Source organism: Eufriesea mexicana, unplaced genomic scaffold (assembly GCF_001483705.2).
Source record: "Eufriesea mexicana isolate 0111107269 unplaced genomic scaffold, ASM148370v2 scaffold37036, whole genome shotgun sequence".
NCBI lineage: Eukaryota > Metazoa > Arthropoda > Insecta > Hymenoptera > Apidae > Eufriesea > Eufriesea mexicana.
This window is the reverse complement of record NW_016943388.1, coordinates 12,228-32,825: the sequence shown is the minus strand read 5'-3', so window position 1 is coordinate 32,825 and position 20,598 is coordinate 12,228. Positions and strand designations below refer to the sequence as shown.

At 26.3% G+C, this 20,598-nt stretch overlaps 1 protein-coding gene across 1 annotated transcript; it reads left to right on the top strand.

Moving 5' to 3' along the window:
• The first annotated feature begins 5,712 nt into the window (after positions 1-5,712).
• Yip1d1 (Yip1 domain-containing 1) lies at positions 5,713-15,458 on the top strand. The gene is made up of 6 exons (XM_017909921.1): positions 5,713-6,007; positions 6,115-6,648; positions 10,472-10,702; positions 14,595-14,772; positions 14,878-15,017; positions 15,152-15,458. The coding sequence occupies exons 1-6, from the start codon at positions 5,815-5,817 to the stop codon at positions 15,226-15,228; spliced, it is 1,353 nt and encodes a 450-aa protein (XP_017765410.1). The 5' UTR covers positions 5,713-5,814; the 3' UTR covers positions 15,229-15,458.
• Positions 15,459-20,598: the final 5,140 nt, after the last annotated feature.

Here is a 20,598-nt window from a genome sequence, read left to right as displayed (position 1 = left end):
TTGGCTTGATAATTCTAGTGCCACAGATATGCAACACTGCGGTCGTAAAATTTAGGCCTTCATAAAAGCCATACTTAAGCATAATAAAAATAATTTACTTTAGAAAAATAAAGAAATCGTTCATTTAGAAATTAAATAACCCTTTCAACAATACCCATGCAAATGTATTAAACAGTTACACGTAGAATAAAATATTATATCTTTATATGATTCTCTTAATTTAAAAAAAGAAACATTTTTATGTTTAACGAAAGGTAATTAATAAATGTGATTACCTATCTTTAATCGATTCAAAAGATCACCGATTCGCATGACTTGATCGATACAGGTTTCATGCTATCAATATAAAGCATTCATGCTATTAAATTTATAGAATTATAATAAATTGATAAGCTGATCGCAACAATGATAAGCTGAACCAGTATAAAAAGGAAACAGTCTCAAAATTAATAGAAGGTGATAAATAATCTATTTAATAATGAAGATATTACAATTTACATTTCATGAAGCATTCCTCTAGCAAGGAAGCTCTTATACTTTATTACGTTAATTCTTCGAGACTATTCGTAAAGAATATTTGATAATTAAAATTACAATTATACAAACTATAATACTATAAACCGTTTTTAGATACCACAAAATGATCTGTTTACATATAGCAGTCAAAAGAAAAATAATAGTCAGGTAAATGAAAAATTATTGTGTAAGATTTATATAACTATGCGCTAAATTTGAGTACATGATATTGGATTTGCTATGCTTTATTGTAAACAAATCGGTTCCAACGTTCGTTGGACCTATACAATAACTTGGATAAGACTCCTCTGTCTCGTCAACTCGACTATAGCAGAAAAGTAAACATTTCAATTTCAATTTCTATTTAAAAAATCGTGTTACGAAGAATGATTTCTATACATCGTGCAAGACTTTATAATTTTCACCAAGAAGAGATAAAAATTCTTCATCAACGTAGATCCTAAATTCGATACATTCGATGGAAAATTTATTTTCATATTTGCGAGAATTCGATAAATAAAAAAATTTATTTGAATTTTTTTCCGTTTGAAATTACTCGTCAATGATAGTAATATCCGTTACACTGATACTATGGTGCGTGTGTGATATATTTATACCATGAAAGATAAAGAAAATATATCACATAACTTTTGCAAATGTCAATAAAAATTTTTCTGTTTTACATCGACAGAATTGACTTTAAAACTTATGTTAAGTACTCCCTTTTCTTTTTGACAAACCCTATAAATATTTAAAGTCTTAAATTCTCTCTTTACTATTCATATATCTCTATCTGTGGAGAAAATGATAATTAAAAGTAAAAAGTCCGTAAATAATAAATATGAATAATATATGAATTTTTCTGAATTTATTTGTCACCTTTTATAGTCTTTAGACTTTTTTTTATGAAAATGCTGAATAAGAGGTAACAAAGAAACAATAATCCTATACAAGAGGTCCTTTGGGATATTTCTATCATCTACCACTCTTCTAATATTTCCACAAAATCTATCTTATTAAAGAAATAAATTACGGTTGTCAAATTATTATCGTACATGAGTTATAATTTACCATCTTTTAACGTCTACACCATTCCCACATATCAATAATAAATCATCTTTTCCTTACAAATTTATTTTCATTTCACGTTTGTCATTTGCATCACGCATTTGCATCCTAACATGTAAAATATATTCCATAGTTAAAACCTTCGTTCAAAATTTATACCAATGTTACAATGAATACTAATGAATGTTAATCTTCGGTACATCGATATCCACTCTGTTCAATATCATTGCATTCACAATGTATTACTCCTATTAGTCAAGGTGTTGCTACTTGTTTCGTAGCAAGGAGAACATCGAATATATTAGCTAGAATATATTTTCCGCTTAAATAGTTGAAATTTGTCATTCCAGCTATACTTTAACACAGGATATAAAATGACAACAAGAAAATCATTACGAAGTTGTAGCGGCGAAATATGTAAATGAAAAAGCAAATGACATTTGATCATGATATAGAGGTGTTCGAATTGCAAAGCCGGTCAATAAAATGATCCGGTAAAGCTGTTCGATATCGAAGCAATTGCTTAATTAATTGCGAGTGATACGTGTGCCAGGGTAAATCGGAGAGCGCGCTTCGAAGTGGCTGAAGAAGATAAAGTGACGCAAGTTCGTAGACCAGATATACGCGAGCAGCCTTATAATTCATGACACAGAGATGCCAGGCTGCCAATCCTATCTCGGGTAGCCATCTAGCAAACGTCCCCCTACATGTCACACGATCCACTTTTTTTACGAGCATATTAACTCGCGAGTAGAGTATCTGAAAATATAGCCACGTGTACGTATTACGTGTCCATCCAGAAATAAACCTACCTTCGTACCTGTCTTGAATACTTCTTTCCTTTTTACCTTCTTTCCTTCTTTCCTTCTGCGGGTGTCATTGATCAGTAGCATGCGTTCTGTTACACATCCCTATACGAAGTTGACGTATTGGCAGCCGTGTGTCTCATTAAGCATCGGAACGAACTGGTCGAAGAGATACGAGTTAAAAATGTCAAACGGACCAATGTATAAGAAATTGTGGATATGTAACAGGATATTTATGATGTTTTCGTTAATAGATAACGATAGAAGGTCGATTATTCGAATTAATTGAGAGACAAATCCCGGTTTTAGATCATCGGTTTTTTGAATAATAGAATAGCCGAAAAGAAGCAAATTTTTAATTATGTCATGTCAACTAAAAATTAAAAAATTGATTTTAAAATATCAATATTTTTTTTATATGAGAAAGCACATTTCTTATAAGAGAAATGCAGGATATTTTAACGTTTGCAAAATCATGAATTTCATGATGATGCTATAGTAAAATTTTATAAGTATGCATTAACCTTCGCATGACGGACCATAGTGGCCGGTGACCTGGTCTCGCTTGACCCAACATCTATATACATATACAAGGTGTTCCAGCAACGGTAGTACAACCAGGAAGGGGATGATTTTACGTGCAGAAACGAATCGAAAAAAAAAGAATAAAATTTTTTGATTCGAAGCTTCGTTTTCGAGAAAATCAACTTTGAATATTCACCGAGTGCACGTGCACGTAGCTATTATAGCTTATATGAACAGACCATCAATATATGAGTATCGGTGGTACAATTTAGGAAGGAGTGATTCTACATGAAAGAACAGATCAAAAATAAAGAATAAAATTTTTTCATTCGAAGCTTCGTTGTCGAGAAAATCGACTTTAAATATTCACTGATTGTGAGTGCGCGTGCACTTAACTGTGACTAATTGTAAGGCGGATATACCATCTGTATATCAGCGTATTCGATGGATATTCAAAGTCGATTTTCTTGACAACGAAACTTCAAATAAAAAAATTTTATTCTTTATATTGGATTCGTTTCTGCATGTAAAATCACCCTCTACCATTGCTGAAACACCCTGTATATACCTCACGATTCTTTAATTGAAAAATCAAATTAATAGTAATCCATTCGTAATCTTTTTAGAGTGAGCACGGTACAAAACATATATTGAATTGTTCATAATTTCGTATGAATGAATATGGTCAAGGAGAAGCCTGATAATGATTTGTTACGTAGCCTTTTACTCTTCGCCCAATAGAAAAACTCCAGATTGTTGGTTGGCAAAGGTTATGTTAACTAAAAAGTTATATACATCATTAACAACCGCATCTGTATTAACACAATTTCAATTTTATGTCAAATTTGCTTTACTCCGTATTAATATTGTCCTACTTTATATGTTGAATTTATAGGAAACCACGTATATTCGAATTTTTTAAAATATCAACTTCTTTGTAATTTGTTGATCACGGTACGTAATTGGGCATCATAATTACTTATTGAATTGTTGATACTATATATTTAATGAACATGAATTTATATTATATATAATTTCATTATATACAGTACATTAATTAATTAATACCTTTCATTGTACATTATTCATATTATTTCATGTTTCATACATACAATATTAAAATGTATAAACATTAAACATTATAACATAAATCTTAATTTCATAGTATATAATATATAAAATGATGTTATACATAATACTGCAATATACATACATATAATATATACAGGATGAGTCTATGATCTAGTAAATGAGGATGATCTAGTAAATAAACCAGATCCTATTCCCATTTCTATTGAAGATGTAGAGAAAATTTTGTATTATTGAACAAGCTCTATTATTGTATAGTGCAACATTTTCCAGAAGTGCATTTGTTTTTTAAATGGCAGACTACTATTTTTTGTGCAATTCAATTCTTTATGAAATTCTGCATAAAAAGATATTAAGGTATGATGAAAAAGCTAATAATTTTGTTAACATTTATAATAAATGTTCAAATATTTCAGCATTACATACTATGAATTTTCACCATGAATTTTTTTTTCTAAAATTTCATTTCGAATCTTTAAAAATTTATTCTTTAGATGATGTTATTCATGTATATTAAAGCATCTAATAAATACTCATTGAAGTGTCTCATTACATGCGTATCATCAATGGGTATCTCGCTCCTTTGCTTTTCCAGCAACAATGATACTTTATCTCATAGAAAAAATCTTTGATTACTAGGTGATATATCTAAAATGCATTTATAAAAATTTAGTGAAATATATTCATCACTATTTCTATACTTGAAAGATTGAATCATTGAAGAACTGCTAAGCAAACTCATTTGAAGCTTTATAAAAATTAAAACCTATTTACCAATAATATTATTATGCAAGACATGATATCAATAAATATTACATAATGTTGATTAGCCAATAGTAAATTTTAAAGTTTTTATAATTTGAGCAATTTTATAATGAACACGTATATAGAGTTCTTTTATCTATTTGCCCTCCTAAACATATTACGTTGATTAAGCATCAATTTTCTTAGACATATTATATATTTTAATCTGCTTAAAATATTCCTTCTCCTCAATTCTTTTTATACGTGTACTATCAAATTAATGTCTGTCACTATAATAGAATTTTCAATAAATTTTTATTCTGTATAAAACAAATCTTTCATCTCTTATGATCATTTATAAAAATTTATATTTTTCATATTTATTTATGATATATACCAGAGTTTGATTTATAAAATTGCTTAAAGTTAACAATAAGAAACAAACCAACATATTAATTGAACTTCTCTTAATATAATTTAAATAAAAGTTTTTCATTAAGAGTGTAAGTATATATGTAAATTCTTTTCTCTAATGTTTTTGTTATTTTGTTACCATACCTATTTTATATTTTATAATAAAGTATCAATATCAATATAGATTAAAAATTAAATTTTAGAATATTTTGAAGAACATGATAATAATGTTAATTAAATTATAGAAAATATGTGTAATTGCAAAAATACAAAATTACGTGTATTTTAAATCATTTCACAATTTAGTTACAATTATATTTTAGCAATTCTTTTTAAAATATTTTACGAAGCTGCGTAGAATTTTTTCCTTAATATAAATAAATAGCAATTAAACAAAACGATTAAATCAAGAATTTTAGTTTAAAAATTTTTTTTTACTGATTAATGTGCTGTCATAGAAACTTTTATTAATCTTTCTTACTTATTTTCTTTCTCGAACATGATTTCAAACTGCGCCATCATGTGGCATACGTAAGAATTAATATACCGATACAATATTGCTCTTAACTTTATATGTGTCAACGGCAATTGGAAGAATAAATACGAATTTAATTTTGAAAAAAGTAAATTTTCGTATCATAATATTATACGAATGTCTGGCTATACGGGATCAGAAAATTATTGGGGACAATCTCCCCAAGGCCAAAATAATTTTGATTCCTTCGCTTTTGGACAACCTAACCCTCAATTCGAGTTCCAGACATATAATGATCAACAGTTTGCAGGTTATTCTTCTTACTCGACAAAAGGTTATCTCGGTTCTACTCAAAGTGCATTTACTGGTGGTACGTACGTGTAAAATAATTAAAAAATAATTAAAATATTTATATGTAAATCTATATTTTACATTAGTTTAAATAACTTTATATTCTATTCGATGTGACAATTTTAGGAGCTACTGGGTTCGTAGATGAAGAAGAAGAAGAACCACCTCTCTTAGAAGAATTAGGCATAGATCCAAATCGAATATTACAAAAAACATTAGCTGTATTAAATCCATTTCACAGGAAAAGACAAATAGATGATCCAAATTATTTACTTCAAGATTCAGATTTAGCAGGTCCAGTAGCGTTTTGTTTACTACTTGCTGTATTTCTTCTATTAGCTGGTTCAAAAGTACATTTTGGTCATATCTACGGCTTAGCTATGACATCATGTATTTTGATGTATATTCTTCAGTCGCTAATGAGCAGTTCTAATAATATTACATTGTCCTGTGTAGCATCTATATTAGGTTACTGTTTATTACCCATAGTAATTCTTGCTGGTGTTAGTATTTTTATAAGTCTACGGGGCACAATTGGTTTAGTTCTTGCTATAATAGCAGTTGCTTGGTCAATGCTTTCTGCATCTAGGCTACTTACTACTATGTCAGGAGAAGAAAATCAACAACTTCTTATCATCTATCCTTGCGCTCTCCTTTATGGTGTTTTTACATTGATTGTAATATTTTAGTAAAATATACATAATTTTAAAAACTATTCATGTAAAGGTTCTTATTTTTATTATATACTTGATGTTACATAAGGATATTTGTGGTTATATTATTTATACAATATAACTATAATATTAACTATTAAACATTACTGAAAATTGAAACTTACTTAAATTATCACTAGTACCTTTTGCCAATGTATAACATGAATTTATATAGTACTAAGGTTATTTATGCATATATGTATTAAATTTCTCAATGTATTAGTCTAAATTAACTAATTATTTTGTAAGCTATAAATAAATTGTACAACAATGAACCATTGTTCTCATTTTTTATATTATTGAATATCATACAGGATATTCTATGCTAATTCTATTACTTGTATATCTAAATATTTGAAATTTGTATGACATTTAAGTTCATTATAAACCAAATAAAATTGAAGACATTAAGTCATATTTTATTTTTATTATAAATTTAATATAAAAGTGCAGCTTCATAAAGAGATGATATTCGTTATTAACATTTATAACAATTACTTTTCACTAATTAATTTGCATCACAAAGATTATTGGTTATTTATTAATATTTTAATAATTTATTAAATTTTTGCAATACAGTTTTTTTGTTTTGCTTAAGAATATAATGAAATTTCAATCCAAAAGATGTTGTAATAAAGGAGATAGCAGAATTAATAGCTCAATTTTATACTAAAATTATGCAATTACCATATAGAAATTAAATACATGAACTTCTTTGAAGTTTCGTTTTAATAATAAAAAATAGATCCTTTAAATTATGTTTTTATTTCAGAAATCATTTTAGCAATATAACAATAAGAAATATATTTTTATTTTGTAAATTTATTAAAATTTATTAGATTTAAATTTATAAAAACTTAATGATAATATGTCTATTCATTCTTAATTAACAGCCATTCTACAATTGCAGCCTAAACATGACAGCAAAAACCTCAATGTGCTCTAAGTTAAACAATAGATATAGATAGATAGTAGATATTAATATTTGTATTGTTATAATAAGTTATGTAATAAATTGTTGTGTTTATTAATATTAATATATAATGTCATTGTAGAATTATATTAATAACAAAGTTGCTAAGTTTTACATTTAATAAGAAATTATTAAGGTCTCAATGATAAATTAAAAATTATTCTTATTATCTCCTTATGGCATTCTTATTTTTATTAATTTTATTCATCCCAATTCACTTATTACTTAACCAATATTATTTGTTTTACGTACAATATTATTTGACTACAAACTCTGTTAAATGTGACACAATATAAGAAAAGTATACTGAGGATGTATTAAATTACAAATATGTCTCGCGTTAGTATTATTTCGTTTTAATTTAGTACTCTCAGTCTGGTATTCCCCATTAAACTAACAATTACCATCCCAAATTAATTTAACGGATAGTTATTAGAGTATTCTTTTTACTACTGGATAAGTGCAGAAGCACATATCAGCAAAAAATGTAGATCCAATGATGAACATGTGTGTGAAGAATTAAAACTATACCTTCAATACTTTAATGCATGGTTTATCATAGATGACACTTTTTTGAGGCCTCTTTTCACATGAAACACAATTTTATTTTTCGACAATTCTTTTACTTCTGTTGTTTAGAATTTCGATAATAGAGGTACAGATAATCGCGGTTCTACTGCATATGTGTATAGACCATATGAAACTTTTTATGCAGTTAATAGTAAAATATTTTCAATTTCAGTTAATTACAGAAATTCGTTAATTTTGATTTACAAATTATAAATTATAATAATGCTTTACGATTTAATACTAAGAGAAAAAATAAACAATCAAATCATCTGATTAATTTCATCTTGAACTTAAAAGGCGCGTCATTTAAAGCTTCTTATTTGAAGAGAAATGACACAAATCATTGAGACATTATTGAAACATGTAATCTACGGCGTGTTATAGTAAAACACGCTAAAGAATCGGAATACCAGACCTGCGATAAATATGTCCACTGGCGACAACATTTAGAGGGTTCACGTCCTGATTCGTTTGACTTTACCTCACTTGACAGATACTCGACAGATAGACGACTACCAAAACCTGTCAGAATTTGCTCATCCCTTAAGTAACAACCTATTGAGATAAAATTTCCTTCTTTAAGTTCAAAATTCTTTTCCCTATAGAGAAACACTCCAAGGGCATATCTAGATATTCAGAACCCATCGATCGACAGAATTATACAGAATTCAATTGACTACAAAACAAGGTAGAATTATATAGAACTTAATAGACCACAGAACAAGACAGAATCATACAGATCGATGATCGACGAGACAGAATCGACCGTGGAATCAGAAAGGACGCCATCAACAGCAGAACTAGACATACTCTACAGACCTCGACAAATCAGAGATCACTCAATTTTAATCAAGCCTGAATGACTAACAATAAGTCCATTAGTTATGAGAATAGGGACGCAACAGACATTATGTAATTAATAACAAACTAGTTCTACTACATAGATTACATATGAACAAGTTTACAGTAATAACGAAGGGTTTCTGAACAATTTCTTTGAATATCATATAATTTGTACATGTATATAATCACGTAGCAAACATCCAAATGAAATTAAAATAATTGGTTTTAGGCTTTTTAGTTTTCATTTTTATAGTCACTGAAAATGTGCAACTGCTTTTGGCAAAATTAATATTAACTTTTATTACATATGTTTATTTATTTTCTACATATCATTACAATACCATTTTAATTATTATTATTTATGTATACTATATTTAGGTATTATAGATCGGTAATTCTAATGTTAATAGTAATATTGGTGTTTAATCGTAATGTAAATATAAATGCCACTGATTCAACACCAGTATGCAGGACAAAACCAGTTTATGTAGCGTCAAGCGACAAATCATGTGGACTGTTTTCCTTCACAAATTGTAACACTCACATTAATCAAACGCACAATTTTATCTCGATTGATTGCGAAATTAATATTGGACTTATTTCAACGAATATAAAGAAAACAGATGATAATGAGAATTTTTCCTGAAAGATAGAAATAAAAAATGGATTAACGTCACATAATTTTTCAACGGTCTCGATACTATCCACTAAAGACTATGCACACTATCAGTATCAAGACTATCTAGATCAATTTCCGTTATTCAATCATCAAGTTCAATAACGTGAACCTTGTTTTTTAACCCATTACTTGAACTTTAAATCTTTTGATGTTTAATTAAAAATCTGTTTTGGGTTCATGTTTGATACATTCTTACTCTGGAACCTGTTACAACACATGTAACATAAGAACTCGCTAGCTTTAGTCGTTACAGTCAGTAATTTAATCGTTTTGATTAATTAATTACTTTGATTTTTAGCCATTTTACTTCTAACGTGTTTTCCCTAATTAGATAATGACATTAACTAAGTAGATGAACAAATTTGGCAATAATACATCATTAACTTCAGGTTTCCACGATTAACAAATCTGGTTCTAGTTGAACCGTTATAAACATTTTCTCTTTTTACATTGCAAAAATGGTAAATTTAAAAGATGAGCTTAAGTTATTGAAAATGATATACGATCAAAATTAACTGAAAATAATAATTAAAACTAGAATCTTTAAATAATCATATATTGTACTGATCTTCATTTAAAGATAATCGATATACTCGAATGTGTCACACTATAAATGATTATGATAATATTTTTAAAATATTTACTATTAGCTATTAATTGGCTAAGTACCTCTAATGAAAAAAATGGCAATTTCGTATTTTGCAGGCCTTCCATCTGATCCAGCACAAGTTCAACAACCTATTTTAGTTTGCACAGCACACATCCATTGGGATCCAGAATTTTGCGATGTTAAGTTAATACAAACAATGATGCTCAGTAATGAATTACGTTCCATTTTGGACCAAGCTGGCCAGTCTTTTAGACCTGGTCACAAGCCCGACTCTTCCAATGTTCAGTTGTTACTTTGTGGCGATTTCAATTCCTTGCCTGATTCTGGTAAGTCATTAAATACTTCATATAAAAATGATCAAATAAAGAGTTATAAATTATTGTCTGAAATCGTGGCAGATATTGACTCCTTTGCTTCTTTTTAAATTGAATAAAATAGCTAATAATTTGGCATACAATATTTTTCTTTGACGATTACGAAGAAAACGAAAGGCACATACCGTAACTTTTTTCATGGAATGGCATAAATTTTTTAATCCTTTGCATTCGGCAATTTTTTCGTCACAGGAAAATAGTAATTCGAAGACTTTTTGCCATAAAGTGGACAATATTTTTAAAACGGCAAGTAAGAAATCGTATACAAAGTAAGACGTGGAATTATTTTATTTCGACATTCCACGCATCGTTCGAAAATTTCAAATTTTATATGTTAATTAATATTGATCTTTATAATATGATTAAGTGGCGACTGAGGGTTGCCTCTCGAATGCAAAGGATCAATTAATTTTTGTCCAGTATAATGGCATTTACGTGGCAACCGTTTTTTAAAATAAAAAAACAAATTTTAGTAAAATTTGGTTTACATCAAAGATTAATCCTCTTATACTACTTAATTTAAAACAGCATTATAATTAATATCTGCAATGAATTCGAAAAAAACGATTATTGTTTAGTAACGTATAATTATTAATATTTCGAAGTACTACTAAATTCTATATTTATAAACATATTTCGATTTTATTTCGATTACTATATTATTTATTCATTATATTTTTCTACAGACCTCGACAAATCAGAGATCACTCAATTTTAATCAAGCCTGAATGACTAACAATAAGTCCATTAGTTATGAGAATAGGGACGCAACAGACATTATGTAATTAATAACAAACTAGTTCTACTACATAGATTACATATGAACAAGTTTACAGTAATAACGAAGGGTTTCTGAACAATTTCTTTGAATATCATATAATTTGTACATGTATATAATCACGTAGCAAACATCCAAATGAAATTAAAATAATTGGTTTTAGGCTTTTTAGTTTTCATTTTTATAGTCACTGAAAATGTGCAACTGCTTTTGGCAAAATTAATATTAACTTTTATTACATATGTTTATTTATTTTCTACATATCATTACAATACCATTTTAATTATTATTATTTATGTATACTATATTTAGGTATTATAGATCGGTAATTCTAATGTTAATAGTAATATTGGTGTTTAATCGTAATGTAAATATAAATGCCACTGATTCAACACCAGTATGCAGGACAAAACCAGTTTATGTAGCGTCAAGCGACAAATCATGTGGACTGTTTTCCTTCACAAATTGTAACACTCACATTAATCAAACGCACAATTTTATCTCGATTGATTGCGAAATTAATATTGGACTTATTTCAACGAATATAAAGAAAACAGATGATAATGAGAATTTTTCCTGAAAGATAGAAATAAAAAATGGATTAACGTCACATAATTTTTCAACGGTCTCGATACTATCCACTAAAGACTATGCACACTATCAGTATCAAGACTATCTAGATCAATTTCCGTTATTCAATCATCAAGTTCAATAACGTGAACCTTGTTTTTTAACCCATTACTTGAACTTTAAATCTTTTGATGTTTAATTAAAAATCTGTTTTGGGTTCATGTTTGATACATTCTTACTCTGGAACCTGTTACAACACATGTAACATAAGAACTCGCTAGCTTTAGTCGTTACAGTCAGTAATTTAATCGTTTTGATTAATTAATTACTTTGATTTTTAGCCATTTTACTTCTAACGTGTTTTCCCTAATTAGATAATGACATTAACTAAGTAGATGAACAAATTTGGCAATAATACATCATTAACTTCAGGTTTCCACGATTAACAAATCTGGTTCTAGTTGAACCGTTATAAACATTTTCTCTTTTTACATTGCAAAAATGGTAAATTTAAAAGATGAGCTTAAGTTATTGAAAATGATATACGATCAAAATTAACTGAAAATAATAATTAAAACTAGAATCTTTAAATAATCATATATTGTACTGATCTTCATTTAAAGATAATCGATATACTCGAATGTGTCACACTATAAATGATTATGATAATATTTTTAAAATATTTACTATTAGCTATTAATTGGCTAAGTACCTCTAATGAAAAAAATGGCAATTTCGTATTTTGCAGGCCTTCCATCTGATCCAGCACAAGTTCAACAACCTATTTTAGTTTGCACAGCACACATCCATTGGGATCCAGAATTTTGCGATGTTAAGTTAATACAAACAATGATGCTCAGTAATGAATTACGTTCCATTTTGGACCAAGCTGGCCAGTCTTTTAGACCTGGTCACAAGCCCGACTCTTCCAATGTTCAGTTGTTACTTTGTGGCGATTTCAATTCCTTGCCTGATTCTGGTAAGTCATTAAATACTTCATATAAAAATGATCAAATAAAGAGTTATAAATTATTGTCTGAAATCGTGGCAGATATTGACTCCTTTGCTTCTTTTTAAATTGAATAAAATAGCTAATAATTTGGCATACAATATTTTTCTTTGACGATTACGAAGAAAACGAAAGGCACATACCGTAACTTTTTTCATGGAATGGCATAAATTTTTTAATCCTTTGCATTCGGCAATTTTTTCGTCACAGGAAAATAGTAATTCGAAGACTTTTTGCCATAAAGTGGACAATATTTTTAAAACGGCAAGTAAGAAATCGTATACAAAGTAAGACGTGGAATTATTTTATTTCGACATTCCACGCATCGTTCGAAAATTTCAAATTTTATATGTTAATTAATATTGATCTTTATAATATGATTAAGTGGCGACTGAGGGTTGCCTCTCGAATGCAAAGGATCAATTAATTTTTGTCCAGTATAATGGCATTTACGTGGCAACCGTTTTTTAAAATAAAAAAACAAATTTTAGTAAAATTTGGTTTACATCAAAGATTAATCCTCTTATACTACTTAATTTAAAACAGCATTATAATTAATATCTGCAATGAATTCGAAAAAAACGATTATTGTTTAGTAACGTATAATTATTAATATTTCGAAGTACTACTAAATTCTATATTTATAAACATATTTCGATTTTATTTCGATTACTATATTATTTATTCATTATATTTATATATAATAATACATAAAAGTATTGAAAACACGAAATCAAATTAATTAATAGCTAATTTATAAATACAATAATAATTATATTAATAATACTAATATAACATATCCCAATATAAAAATACTGCTTGAAATAATTTCTTTCCGTGTTTTACATTGCACTTAACAGAATGAAAAATAAAAGATGAGAGATAAAAAAATAGAATAAATTTTGTTTTATCTTTCAAAAATAATTTTGAAAAGTAAATTATTTTGGAGGAAATGCATGCTTGTAATAAGTTACAAAATATCTTTAAAAGTCGTAACAATTTTAAAATCTCATTATCTAAATATCTAAATTTATATAACTAATAATTTATTCATATTATTACATTAAATTTCCACTTACAGTTATTAGCATTTGTTTATTATCATTTGTTATTTACTAAGATTTTTATTAACCTTTACTAATAAAGCTTCATATAATAAAGTATTTTGTATATATAACAATAAAATTTAATAATCATCTCTTTAAAAATATTGTTTTCAATTCAATTATTATTATTATCGTTTCCAGTTTAAAAATATTATTTTATTCCGTTATGTGCATTATAGTTTTGTATTTTTAAAAAATAAAATAATATCCATTAAACTTTATTTTAAATAATTACTAATTCGTCTCTTAATACAAACAATAAATAAGTCAAAATTTCTACTATAATAGAAATATATACTATACTTTATTTGTTCACCACATAATTATTAATATTTATATTTTATATATTTATTTTTAATATATTTTTAAATATTTGTTTAGGTGTAATTGAATTTCTTACGTCGGGGCGAGTAGCGGCTGATCACCGTGACTTTAAAGACTTAGCTTACAAATCATGCTTACAAAAGATCTCTGGTTGCGATAAACCTAATGAATTTACTCATTCTTTTAAACTTGCATCTGCATATAGCGAAGATATCATGCCCTATACTAATTATACGTAAGTTTTATCTATATTTTATGTTAATAAATATTGTATATATTTTGTTGTTGTTTTATATAAAATAAAAAATAAAAATTTACTTTTCTTTTTCAAACTTTACAGATTCGAATTCAAAGGTATAATAGATTACATTTTTTACTCGAAACAAAGTATGGTACCATTGGGACTTTTAGGTCCTCTAAGTGCAGATTGGTTTAAAGAACATAAAGTAGTTGGTTGTCCACATCCACATGTTCCATCTGGTAAGATTATTTTAATAAATAATAGGAAAGAAGGTGTAACTTTTATAACATCTTATATATAAAAAAAACTTGACAATATTTTTCTAAAAAATATTGAATTTAGAAATTAAATAATAATTCTCTTTTACTTTCAGATCATTTCCCCCTACTAGTAGAGCTTGAAATGACACCAACAGTAGGAACAAGTAATGGATTGATCTCACGCAGGTAGCAACCGCTGCGATCTAGGCCCAAATAACTATAAGGGAATGATAAAGGATAATAAAAAAGAAATCCCCATCACATTTTTTCTTACTTCTGGCTCTAGCAATATCACTCGCAGTCGACAGTTACTTCAATAGCGAATGTTACAAATACTCCATATTACCGCACATTCAACAAGTTATTAGATATTGACGAATAATTCTAATGACCAGGTGAAGGGAGGTGTGTTGTAATGCGTTTAGCCCATGTATAGTGTATTGCATTTTTAAGAACTAACTTTCTTATATTAAGAGTATTTTAACCTTACCATCGTAATATGTAGATACCTATTTTCCTACAAAAAGATATTCCGATCAAGCCTCTGTGATATTCACATTAACAATTGGAACAATTTTACATATTTATTAACAAATTAGTATCTACTAGAAAATCCCTAATCTCTTCCTAAATGTCATTACAACATTCTCCAAGCCAACTTTTTGATAAGAATGCTGCCATCCAATGAGAAATTGTATTTTTAAACAAAACAAAAACAAAAAATATGAAAACATACACACTATACTGGGCTGTGCGAAGTGATTGGAGTTAACTTAACAATTTCAATGCAAGTACAAATCTGTTCTTATTGGCCACGTATATTGAGAATGATAATGTTATATAAGAAAATAGATAATATTGTAGCGAGTGTATTTGTAAGTATAATAATGTAATGATATTCATCATTCATAATATCCTGAAGATCAGTTGACATTCACTCATTAGATGTTCAGTTCTAATTATTATTATAAATAACAATACTAATTTACTACTTGTTAATTCAGTTGCATTTAATCCAAATTGTACAGCGAAACTTATTTATTTTTTATCTTCCTTCATATTTTGTTCTTTGCCTACTTAAAATTTTCAGTTTAGAAGCATTATTATTTTAAAAACAACAATTTTTTAACTTGTTATCAATAATTCTATTAAATATTTACGACTTTTATTTGCTATAATTCAATGCAACAACAAAGACATACGAATCTTTATCAATTTATTTTCCATCCAACCTTTATATCTATAAGGAAGATGTATACAATCTCATTTATAATGAACATAATATTTTACTATGGCATAGTAAATTTTATTGTTCTACTTTGCACTAAAGATGACATAATACATTTCTAAGCATTTTAAGAATATTTTGTTAGATTTTAAATAATAATAGAAGAGTGCAATTGAAACTTTTTCCTATTAAGATATTGTATGCAATAGATGATATTATCATAAAAAACATAGAAATTTATTATTTTTAATTAATTCGATTACTAATTATTATAAATATATGCAATAAATCTCGAAGTTTTGATATTTCCCTGATATTTTTAATTTTTTCTTTAAAATCCATTTACTTTTACTTTTTATTTCACAGAAGAAGGCATATATATATATGAAAAACACTAATTGAACATACTTCAACCTCAAAAATAATAAAGGTTGCTTACATGTACCTAAATACCTGTTAGCATTTATAATAACTAGTGTTCCTACACATTTTGTAAACAAAACGGCACTATTGATATATTACATAGTTTTCATAGTAATAACTATCAAATAGACTTGTCTAATATTTCACATTTGATAAAAACAACTGAATTATACAAGTAGTATGTAATTAGTTTAACAAAGACATGTGTGTAGTAAATGTTGTATAAAGTAGGTAATTACAATATAGTTTTAATTAATGAAGATAGAAGTGGCAATCCCTATTTGTATATGCATTCACAAATAAACACATGATAATTGAACATACACACAAATATACTAAGATAATTATTCATAATTTCAGGCCTGCATTGTAATTTGTCTTGTTTGAAAATTCTTAAATTTAATTTAAATATTATAACTTATCTTAATATTAATGAGGCAAATAACATTTGATATTAATACTTCTGAAAACAAAATTCTTTTAATAACATCAGTGCTGGATATGTTTGAACTGCATATATTTTTCTTTGATTTAATAAGTAAAGTGAATCGTAAAATTGAGATGGGTTATAATGCTTTGGTTGAAGATGAATAAAGAAAATAATTGTGAAGCGAAAACTTTAATGATATAAAAACCTCTATTTACTTATAACTTCACTTTTTTCATAACTATAACGATGCATTTACAAAATGTAAATACATTTTTTTAAATGAAATTATATATCTTTCTATACAGATTAGTACCTCATAATATTTTACTTAAAAATGTATAAAATATAATGTTATCAAAATTAATGCTCTTTGAGATGTTTCAAATTTTGAAAATGTTCAAATGTTCCATCTTCATCTAGTAAGAACTTCATAAATCATTTCCTTATATTTTTCATAACAATTAACATAGCTATTGACTCTGTTTGAACATTGTAATCTAATTAATTTTTTTAAGTCTTCCAAAAAACAAATAGATACAAGTATATATTACTTTTGAGGTAACTCCATTAAAAATGTTGAGAGTAGTTACTTTTAATAAATATAGTTTACCATAGTATTGCAGTCCACATATTGTGTTCTAAATCATAAATAAAATTAGAAAAATCTAAAAGATGTTGGTATAGTTTACTATTTATGTAGTATGTCATCAAAGATAAAATACGGACCAATAGTAGTAGCATGTAAAATATGCTACAAGACATTAATATTTAAATGTATTTGGTTGTTCATACTTTCTCAAAATCCTAGATTTTCTATATCTAATATGTACTCGTTATACCTGTTGAACATTCCATTATTTATAAATGTACATTCACCTATTTATATTTTTCACGAAGTGATATTTATATCATTTTTTATATAACAGAATTGAATGCATTATACTTCATAACCTTGGTGTAAAGTATATACAACAAAAAATTGATGTACGTAAAATTTCTGCAGTTTCAAAATTATTTCAACAAAGGTGTAACTATAGTATTGCATTCACTAGATATTTATTTTATTAAAGCTTGTAGATTAAGCACAACATATATAAGTTAAAACAAGTTATCTAATATTATCATTATTTGCAACCAATCTTGGTAAACCTGTGCTAAGTCTCGAAAGTAATTGCAAATAGAATCTCAATTAATAATTAATTTTTTTTTTATTTACTATCCTCAAGCAGTCAAATGTCATTGGACGTTACATGTTTACGTTTGTGCGCAAATACATATAAGTAATATTTATAAAACAACTTCGAACAAAAATAATGTATCAAAAATTTGAAGTATCTCATGAAACATTGAATTTTTAACATTGTATGTTAATACCTTTTTACGTAGACTATTTTGAGGAATCGATTTGCATAAAAAGAAGTATGAAAATTTTATTTAATATAAAGGTAGATTTATATTTTTCAGGTGTATCATTGCACTTTAAAAAAGATAAAGTTATAAGAAAATAGATCTTTCGACACTAATTAAGTTTTTCTGTTACAATATTTTTCTATCTCTAACCAAACTTGAGGTATAATTTGTTTCAATTGTATAGCTCATCTTGAATTATAATTTTGAACTTTTTATTATTTGTTAAATAGTATAAACTTTTTTGTAATGAAATAAAATTTTGTAAAATAACTATTAAATTTCAAGTAATATAAAACATTAAGTAATAGTTGAATATTTTTAATTAAAAAGATACCTGTGTCTTTTATCTGAAACAAAATCAGTAATACAGTATTTTTTATAGTATTTGATATTTCCAAATCATAAATTTTCATTACAAACATAATCAAAATACTTTATTTCAAATAATTATTTTAATGTTCAGACATATAACAAAGTTAATATTGGGTATTTTTTTAAGTTTCTATGTATAATTTGTAAAGTATATTTCAGTAACAAGATATACTTTTTTATGAAGTTAATTAAAATATTTTAATCTGTGAATAACCAATTATATTTTACTATAGAAATATTAGAACAAGACAGAAAAACAGTACATATTATTTGATTGTTAAATTAAAATGTCAATTGAACAAATATGTAATATCTTTTAGTTTAGTAATGATGAAAGCATTAAATATCAACATGTGTTTTCATGTATTTTGGCTGACACAAAGCTTATACAAAATAATATGCAAAATAGTTTTGTTAAATAGAAGCTCGGAAAGATTAATAATTAATGTCACATTCTAACTTAGAGTATACGTATGTACTTCATTTTGAGTACTATGACTCTCAAGACAATATATGAATTAAATTATATGCAATATTAATACTATGAAAATATACATTAGTAACTAAAAAGAAAAAAGAATATCAAAAGATTAAATGTAAATTTTTAATTGGCTGGCTCATAACAACTGTAAAATATATACAATCTATGTTATTAATCAGAAATTTATATAATCCAAATTAATATTTAACTTTGTTACTACTTGTGATAAATTGAGGGTTGCTGTTCTTTAATATAATAACATCATTTTTATTAGTGCATATTCATATAAATTGGAATACAAAATATGTTGAAGAAAACAATGAAAGCTTCCTACTTCTTATTTCAAAGATACATAATTTTCAGACAATAATTTTCTTTATTGTCTAATAAAGATAGCAGCACTTTTACAATGATCATTTATAAAGTTTTAAACAGTTCGATGAATTCTTATAAAAATTTAATAGTTCATTTTTATATGTACAATTAATATTCGTATATGAAATTTATAAATGTTACTCTACTGCTATAATACAAAATTTATATGTTGTCATACTCTATACATTATCAGAGTATCAAAATTTTTAATAATTTAAATATATATAATTTAGTTAAATGTAACAGTATTAGTAATTGATACATGTGATAGAAAATGATACACACAGAATTTAAAGCAATCAACAAACAGTCTACAATTCATATTAATTTGTTTATCAATATTTTTTAATATTTCATTTCAATATAAATAAAATAATTAGTATGAAACAATAGATTTTCCATCTGTTTCCTTCTATTAAAACAGAAGGTGTACAACTCTAGTCAACTAGTGCTGTATTAACATTAGGTTATTACAGATTTTAATTAATATTTCTTTATATCTGTATTTATAGAATTGATTATAAATTAATGTATCATTTAGAAGATGATGGTTACATAAGTATGACAATAAATGGAGTACTTAGATAGAATTAAACAGCCATTTAGATAAACATTTATTTTTAATGAATACAAATTTTACATCTTTAAAGTTATTTAACTAATGAATGAAATATTAATTAATTTCGATTTATTTAAAACATAAATTTGTGGATATAAATTTGTAGAATTTTAATTAATAGTAAATTTGCTATATTTAATGAATTAATTGTGCAGTAAAAATAATATATATTAATAATAAAAGATGTTTTTCTTTGGTATTAGTAAAATAAATAGTTAATAA